This window comes from Palaemon carinicauda, chromosome 38, assembly GCF_036898095.1.
Source record: "Palaemon carinicauda isolate YSFRI2023 chromosome 38, ASM3689809v2, whole genome shotgun sequence".
NCBI classification, from domain to species: Eukaryota; Metazoa; Arthropoda; class Malacostraca; order Decapoda; family Palaemonidae; genus Palaemon; species Palaemon carinicauda.
The window spans coordinates 13,986,470-13,996,469 of NC_090762.1; the positions used below are offsets into that span (position 1 = coordinate 13,986,470).

Sequence of the window (10,000 nt, forward strand, 5' to 3'; positions counted from 1 at the left end):
TATATATATATATATGTATATATACAGTGTATATATATATATATATATATATATATATATATATATATATATATATATATATATATATATATATGCACACTTCACATTTTACTTATTACGCTATTCATCACATTGCCTGGCTTGTTGATCATCATGATTATTCATTGCATTGTGTGGATTTCTAAATATTTCTCTGCAATTCACGGTGACCTTCAATGAACAAACAATCTGTTAAGGATTAATTTTCTTGATATTTGTAATTCATTGGTATGTGGGAATTCATTAGTTGACATATTGTACATCTTAGTTCCTCTCCTCTTTAGTTTTCGATATATTCTTGTTTACCTCCCGACTTTTCTCCTTCAATTTTCCTACCAATTTCGCTTTTTGTTCCCAATTACACACAAAAATTATTTCCTAATCTCAGTTGATCGATTCAATGTAATCACATAGAGGTGAACTTGTCAGGTGTTTTTTTTTTTTTTTTTTTTTTTTTTTTTTTTTTTTTTTTTTAGTGAAGCATCTAGTTGGATTCACCATTACATATTGAAGAATTCAGGATAGACAATTTTCTTATTAGCAATGCCGCGAGATAATTTAAACAAATATTTTACCCATTAAGTTATAGAGATGAATTGAAACATGAGAACGTTTATAAAGAGAATTCGGTAACTATCACCACCTCACATTAATCAATAGAACATCCTTTATCAAATTAATTTATAGTCCATCAAATCCACAAGGCGAATGCATCCATGTGATCATGCTCACAGAAAACTCATTCAGTCATTACACATATCTGAAACACATTCCTCACAAAGTTATCATTCCATCACACCCTTTTTACATCAAGTATGACTCAATCCTATTCTCATTTCTATTCTCTTTCTCTCTCCCCTCTTTTTTCCCCCTCCAATCATCGTTTTCGAATCGCAAAATAGAAATCTGCCTTGTTTAACCGCGAGGATATCTTGGAGAAGCACGTGGGCCCCAGAGTCCGGTCCTTCGACGCTACCAAAATCAAGACAAAATTCGAAAAACCTAAGGTAAAAAAAAATTGATATAATTTTGACCATAACCCGATGTTGGAAACTCGAACCTCACAATTCTTTAACATTTTTCTTAACTTGTTTTCGTTCTGAATTAGTAACACCGTTTTTATGTTGCTGTTTATAATTTTTTCTAATATAGTTTTTTTTTTTTTGCTCATAACAAGAATGAGTGGTTTTTATTTTGTTAACTAACACTAATACACTGAATTAGTGGTTATTAGTTTGCTTGATGTGACTAAATTCTTAACCTTGATCTAATGCAGGATTATATTACGTTTGATTTAGTTACTTATTATCGTTTAATTTTACATACTTTTAATGGCACCAACTTTATGTCTGTATGTACATAGGCCTTAGAAGTCTCCATGCGACAGCGGTATCTCAAAATAGCATATCTTGTAGTCAACTTTAAAATTTAAGTTTTATTTTGATAATAATATTGGTTTCTTATTAATATGTAGTATTAATATATGTATTCATATATGTATATATACACATATAAATATGAATATATATATATATATATAATATATATGTATGTATATATATATGTATATATATATATATATATATATTTATATATGTGTGTGTGTCTACATACATATATATATATATATATATATATATATATATATATATATATATACACACATACATACATACATACATACATATATAATGTGAATATACATATATATCATAAGATATACTGTTTTTATAACATACATATGATGTAAATATATATAGCATTATTTTTGTTACTAAACTCACTTTCATGGGTTTGCATGGTTTTAGTGTTATATAAGGATTTTAACCTAACACCTGACTACATGATGATGATGATGATAATAATTACCATAAGTGAGACCTTCTATCACTGGGTATAATTTGATGTAAGTGTTAGAGAGAGAGAGAGAGAGAGAGAGAGAGAGGAGAGAGAGAGAGAGAGAGAGGAGGAGAGAGAGAGAGAGAGAGATAATCCTCGTTATGATGTATCCTGTTAATTTACCAGGTTTCTAGTTAATTTTTATTATCAATCTTCTTTTGCTATTATATATTTAAGTTTTCTAATAGTAAACCATTCAGAGATGCTTTTCCATTTGTAAGTTAGTTAGCATCTACCATACATCTTTGATTTACTATTTTTTATTAGATTTATATATGAATAAACCAAATTAGCAAGCATCTTTATGCAATAAACAAAAATTACTAGGTATTTTCTTTGGGGATATTTAGTTGCCATACAGATTTTTCTCATGAGGAGCATAAGAGAGAGAGAGAGAGAGAGAGAGAGAGAGAGAGAGAGAGAGAGAGAGAGAGAGAGAGAGAGAGAGAGAGAGAGAAACCCAATTGTTCAGTCCTCATGATTGCGCGATTTTTGGAAAAGAAAAATTTGTAAAATGCCTGAAGTAAATTTTGGTTTTCAACTTTATATAATTGATTTTATGAATTAAAGACAATTTAATAATGACAAATCAGTCTATTAACCAGCTATTAGTAAACAATTCTAATTACAAACTATAAAAACAATTTCTACAGTGACTAGTTCATATCTAGAAACAAGATGATTGATACATCGCCATTCAAGCAGTAATCTATGATTTTCATTATATGGTTAACATTAGATAACAGTTATTTCTAGATTTTTACAGGGTATGACTGAATGATTAGACAGATGGAGCAGGGTAAAGATGAAGAATTGACAGTCAGGTGTTAGAGGTCAAAAGTAAGGGGTGGAGGGCAGACCTTGGCCTTTCAGAGGGATGATTACACGCAAAATATCAGTAGCATACAAAATGCACATTCAGAGTAAGGAAATTCTAAGGAAGAACGTACGATATTCAAAGAAGAAATTGCACCTGACCGAGAGAATTGGCAACGTCTAGATGCACGATAAAGTCTTCAATGTCATAGCGTGCCTTGGTCCTGGAAATACCCGAGAAAGAAAATCATAAAGAATTCGGGAAAAATGATCATATTCCCATTTCCTTTATTCTAGTGTTAGCGTTCTGGTTCTCTCTCTCTCTCTCTCTCTCTCTCTCTCTCTCTCTCTCTCTCTCTCTCTCTCTCTCTCTCTCTCTCTCACATTTATTCTGTGCCAGGATGTTTATTCACCTTGCGTGGTGGCCTAATTTTCTTGATATTGAAGTTTATTGATCCGCCTCTTATGATTATGTATTATTCTTTACGTTGATTTAAGTCTTCGCAATTACTAATATGGTCCCTTTGTGTACCTACGAATTGGTAAAATCTCTTATTTACCGAGGTTAAACGTGTTTGTTTTGTAACAGAATTGTGACCAGATTTTTCTGTCGGATACAAATGTGCGTGTTGCTGGACATTTCCGTTCGTGTATGAGAGAGAGAGAGAGAGAGAGAGAAGAGAGAGAGAGAGAGAGAGAGAGAGAGAGAGAGAGAGGGTTAGTAGGCGAACTATAAAATTTTCCAAAAAGGTAAACACCCACTATCATGCCATTATTTTCATGTAGTAGTCCTTGATAAAACTTCCTTTAGCCAATAATAACAACTGCGAGTCAAGGTTCACCAGATGCGTAAGTGCAAACTCGCACGCGTATAAGGAAGGATGCGTGCGACTTCGGCGTTTTGTTTCCTTGCGTGTCTGAAGAGGATGACATCTCAACGGTGTTCTCTTCCGACCTACTCTCAACTTTTAGCCCTAAGCTACCTTTACTCTCTGGCTTTCATCATTCATGCGTATATTTTCGTTTTCTTATTATCTTTTTTTTTTCATTTTTTTATCTATTTTCCTTCTATTTCTCATTTCATGTCTTTCTATTGTAGTGATTTCTAATGTAGGATATAGTGAGTTTTAAGTTATAGGTTGGAGGCTTTTTGTGATAGCAACCAAATTGCCATTTTCGAACAGTAGCTTACTTTGATCCGTAAAGAATACCGTATTTTCATTTTATTTTTCGAGGGGATAAATCGGACATGATTTCTAGAGGCAATTGACATGTGGGCTATTTTTTTAATAAATCAAATCATAAACGTAGGAGGGCCGGTTGAAGATAAGAAAATTAAACTTAGAAGCCTCCCGATCTTATATGTAAATATTTCAAAACGAGAAATTGAAAATGTGAGAGAGAGAGAGAGAGAGAAGAGATGAGAGAGAGAGAGAGAGAGAGAGGAAGAGAGAGAGAGAGAGAGAGAGAGAGAATTTCCGGTGAATGTGTTGTTAAACCATTCCCCTCCCTCGTTCTAAAAGACAGGTTTATTGCCATTCTCCCCCCACTCCCTATTATATCTTATTCCCACTCTCTCCCGTCCCCTTCCTCATTCCCCCAACTCCCACTCTCACACAACCCCACCCCTTTCTCTCCTGGCCCCCCTTGTTTATATAGTTCCTTCATGTCAGGTCAAACTGCTACTGCCACTCTCTTTCCGTTTCAGTTCTCCCAATTCGGCGTCCATTGATTTGACCTACTTTTTATTTAGTATGGATGGATTGAGGACCGAGGAACCAAATTAAAAGATTTAATAAGCGAGCAAGAGAGAGAAAAGTGAAAGACTAAAATAGATATATCACTTTCCCTGATCCCAAATATAGCGAGGGGTTACATCAGAATTTATCAACAATAACTGGATGAATATTGCTATTCTTTCCTTTATGGTTCAACTTCATGTCATAGAATTCATCCTTTACCAGGCATTAATTTGTTCGTTATATTCTGCATCAAAGCCTCATGCGCAATGAACCGAAATACCCAGAGGGAATGGTTGACATGGTTTCATTTTAGTGATAGATGACGATAATTTTGTTTCCAGTACTTTTTTTTAAAGGTTGGAGGGAGAAAAATTCGTTTTTTTAGTAGTAATTGGAGGTAGATGAGCAACATGCATGTGGAGTTGGGGGACGCTTTCGTTTTATTATTCCTTTCCTTCTTATGAATCTTAAGAAGGTCAACAAGGTTGAATCCGGGAGGGAGGAAACCGCAAAGGAAATATAAGTACTTTTAGCCAGGGAAAGTAACCCGGAAGAACGAGCAATGGAAGGATTACTTTTTGGGAAGGGTCGCTTGGGTAAGTTTTGGTGGAAAATGCTACAAATAGATTAATGGCTCAGTCGAAAATTACTGCTTATTTGCGTGTGATTTGGTCATTTGCACGATCGAATGAATGGCTTTATCCCCCTTACAGAGCAAAGATCATCACCCAGTCTTTAAACCATTATGAAGAAAAGAATGGAATTTTATTTCGGGAAAGTGAGCATATTACATTCACGTAAAACTAGAAAAAATCTATCAAAATGACCTATATTTTTCCTAACATCAAAACGACCTATATACTTCTCTTTATAACTTCAAAATGGCGTATAAAATTAAAATTAAGAAAAATAAAGCAGTAATTCTAGAATGCGACAAAATGAAATGAATGGCAGAACGCTCAAAAATAATAAAAGCCAAAACTGCATTATTTTCTGGAGTCAAAATTGATCTTTCTGATCAAACCGAAAAGAAAATTGCTTGGATTTGGCGAAATTTGGTAACATGACCTTATTTCTTAGGAACTGTGACATGTGGACATTTGTCCCCAATCGTTTTCTCCGGACTGAGACTTCTTCAGGCAGAAAGAGAAATTAAACTTTTTCAACGTTGTTGTTGTAGGGATATAATTTCGAAGATTATTGAATGAATACTACAATCGAGACTAAAAATGTTGAAACATGTGCACAGTTTAGGAAAGGCCCAGATTCCTCGAGTGAATTAGGAACTAGGAAATCAAATTAGGATCTAAGAAATCAATGCAATTCTAACGAATTTTGTTTTTTATTTATATTTACTTAACAGACAGCATATTTCTTTAATGGTTCATCCTCAAAATTACATGATACAGAAATAATCGATGATTATGAAAATGTGCACATCAATTGCTTTAATTCAGTTCACTATAAAAACAGTTTATTAGCCAACGTATCATGGAAAGCCTTTACAATGGTTGTTATTGTAATTATTTTATCATCAGTAAATTTTCTATCTACGCACTCGAGGATGCCATCTCGTGCAGAGCCATTTGTTTTAAAAGAAAAGACCAAACTGCTGCTGACTGGCTCATCCCATTCATGTCTTGTGCGTCGTAAGATTAGTTTTTCAAATCCCTCTCTCATTTCGATTGCATTGTTCAGATTGATTGTCTCCTGTGACATGAAACTCAAATAAGGAATCTTTTGTTTTGCTTTTTTTTCATTTGTCATTTAATAGATTACGGAAGTGTGTTGCAACAAGGAAGTTATAGTTTTGTTTATCTTATCTATTATTCATTTGTATATCAACATGTAGTTGCAACCAGGAGTCTTTTGTTCTGCTTTTGATTTCCTAACAGGCATAATTGATAATTGTTTTTGGTGATATTGTTCTAATAATGTTGCGAGGCCAATTGTATTCTTCCGTGTAACATGTCAGGTTTTATACGAGAGGCTGCGTGTGTGAATAATGTAAATGTATTTTAGTATAGGTGCGTAGGTTTTTAACTTGAATTTGTCCAGTAGTTATACACAACATCCAAGACAGGTTTTAATTCACATAAGGATCATATTTTTTTTGGCCAAGTTAACACGCAAAAATCTTTATTAGTTTTTTTAACTTGAGATTAGTCCTAAATAATAATGTGAAGGGATTTCATATACTTTCTTAGGATACTTCTCTTTGTTTTATCTTTATCTGATAAATGCAACTCTCTCTCTCTCTCTCTCTCTCTCTCTCTCTCTCTCTCTCTCTCTCTCTCTCTCTCTCTCTCTCTTTTGCACAACCTCATATTTATATTTTTCCTTTTCACGATTACCCGAGGAGTGGTAAAAGGGCTCAACCATAGCAGTAACTTTCCCAAGTAAACAAATACTCATGGGCTAAGGCGGAACTCGATTTGTTGTCCATGCGGAAGTAAGACAAGGCAAAACTTAGCAAATGGGCCTCTCTCTCTCTCTCTCTCTCTCTCTCTCTCTCTCTCTCTCATCTCTCTCTCTCTCTCTCTCTCATCTTTTATCACTTCGACGGGCTTAATTCTGCCTCACACTCGAGCTTCTGAGTGTTTAGATATTAATCTTGAGGGTGAACTTACAGGTCTTTTTTACTTCACAATCAGGCACTTGGGCCTTGGACACCATTTAGCACCAAGGTACAATGGGGCATTCAAACGCCCCCCCCCCCCCCCAAAAAAAAAGTTGGGCATGAAGTGGGAGCGGAACGTAAGTCGAAGAGCTAAAGAGTAGTTGCATAAAAGACCCTTCATTTATGTCTTCAGTGTATCGCGAGAAATAAACAGATGGAAATAACATCCCTAATGGGGCTCTTCTAGTAGTTATAGCCGTTCTAATTTGAATAAGTAACCGATGGCGTAAAGTAATATCTTGAAAAGTAACGTTATTAAATTCTAAAATAACGTCCCCAATAAGGAAGGATGCTACTGTAGCCCTTTCCACAGCAACGATATAAACATGTCCTTTCGAACGTTATATATAATGCGACAGTTATAATAAACATCTGTTCCAAAAAAAAATAATCTCAATTTTGTATTTCTTTCTCCAGAAAAGAATTTTACGAGATTACTTAGAAGGGCTATCATATTAAGTCATATAACCTTGAATAGTCTTATCTTTCATGGAAATCATAAATGCCATGAGCCTCCATAAAGGTTGACATGAAGTCTCCACGAAAAACAAACTTACGGAAAAAAATAAAAAGCTCTCACGCATGAATCAGAATGCCATTACATAAGCCTCTCTCTCTCTCTCTCTCTCTCTCTCTCTCTCTCCTCTCTCTCTCTCTCTCTCTCTCTCTCTCTCCGGGATACAAACCTAGACGTATATGTTCTTCAGATTAACCTTTTCCCGGAAAACATTACCTTAATGGATTCGAAAAAATCTTCGTAGGATGAAACCTCCGACCCCAAACTTATTTACCATTACAAAGAACCAATACAGTTGAAAACGTTTTGGTTCCTAATTGAATGTTTGGGGTTAACAGAAATAAAATTGATTTTCTGGAAATGAACTTAAGCCACCCCTTCCCCCCCTTTCATCACGAAAACAATGTCTGGTCTGACTAGTAAGACTGAGTTTCTAGAAAATAACATACACATATATACACGAATACATATGTGATATATATATATATACATATATATATATATATATATATATTATATATAATATATATATATATATATATATAAAATTACCTCAAATCCTGTCAATGGAACGATAGTGGGAAATCCCGTCAATGGAACGATAGTGGGATCATATGTCAATTAATTTGAGGAATCTCTCTCTCTCTCTCTCTCTCTCTCTCTCTCTCTCTCTCTCTCTCTCGTCTCTCTCTCTCTCTTTAATGCGACATGAAGTGTTTACTATTACGTGAGAAGAATATAAAAAAATTAACTTTTTTGCGTAGTACTGTAGTTCGGATGCTAGTTTTTTCAACAGCTACTTTTTAATTTCTAATTTTTTCTGTTATTTTGTCGCTTATAATATTTCATTTAAGTTTATTTCTATAAGAGAATTCTGTAATTTAAGTATGGAGAAAGTTTAAATGAGAGAGTAAATGCTATTTCAAGTGTGTGTCTATTATTTGTAATAAAGCGTACTGTACAATTTTTAACATATTAGAACACATGAAATTTTTAAACATTATGATAAACATAAGGACTAACTATTTATCTGTCCTTCTATCTATAGTACACACACACACACACACACACACACACACACATATATATATATATATATATATATATATATATATATATATTATATATATACATATATACACACATCTATAACTACATATATCTATACACACACACACACACACACATATATATATATATATATATATATATATATATATATATATACATATATATATATATATATATATGTGTGTGTGTTTGCATATATATACAGTATATGTACATATATACGTATATACTGTATGTATTATACATACATACATATATATATATATATATATATATATATATATATATATATATACATATATTGTGTGTGTATCTACTTTCAATTTTGTCAACAAATTTTATCTTCGTTTTACGCCCACATAACACTCTCTACCTTTCCGCTATAATTCTTCTAATCTTTCAGGTTCCCCTAAAATTAATTGATAAATAAATAATTATACATATATCTATCTATCTATATATACATATACAGAGAGAGAGAGAGAGAGAGAGAGAGAGAGAGAGAGAGAGAGAGAGAGAGAGGAGAGAGAGAGAGAGAGAGAGGAATACGTAAATAATAGTGTATATTTTGTGAGCACTTACCTTGCTTCGTATGCTTTCTGCGCAAGCACGTCTGCTGCCTGTGAATGCCCTTGTACAGATAGTAATGTAGTCGAAACCAACACCTGAAAAGAATGATGATGATGATGATAGTAATGATAATTTCGATATATCTTTCCTCCCCTCAAACGCTGCCTAAAAAAACCTTAAAAGTCGAGAGTGGGTGCCGTCACCGAGATCTTCATGGACTTGCTACTGTCGGTCCAGCTGAAAAGGGTATTCTGTCCTATGACTTATATAGATATTATTGTATTCTTTTAAAAACCACTAGTTTTATATTCTCTTCTCTTTTTTAATCTTAAATGAGAAATCCAACAGGTATATCAAGGACTTTAATAGCTAATATTTAACTAAAATTTTCTCTATTTTAATCTCCGTCTAAATAGCTAAGAGTTGGTCCACGATCATGGGATTCGAGCGGAAAGAGGTCGGGTTGTTTGCTGTCATGGTACTCCTTAAAGTGAAGTTGCATGAGTAATAAACGGGAGTGGGAGCACTTCTTAACCAATAGGATGTTTCTTCATCATTCAAACTTATGGGGCACGATATTGAGGAGAGGCTATTTGATATTGGAGCTTCCTGAATTCTGTTTTTTTTTTTTTTTTTTTTTGGGGGGGGGGGTAGGGGAACATAGTA

The 10,000-nt window shown here is 33.7% G+C and overlaps 1 protein-coding gene across 1 annotated transcript in view; it reads left to right on the forward strand.

Moving 5' to 3' along the window:
* LOC137630241 (titin homolog) overlaps positions 1–10,000 on the forward strand; it is a 186,997-nt gene that overhangs the window by 96,831 nt on the left and 80,166 nt on the right. Inside the window, exon 23 of the mRNA XM_068361699.1 lies at positions 942–1,046. Within this exon, the coding sequence (XP_068217800.1) occupies positions 942–1,046 (105 nt within the window). The remainder of the gene's footprint in view (positions 1–941; positions 1,047–10,000) is intronic.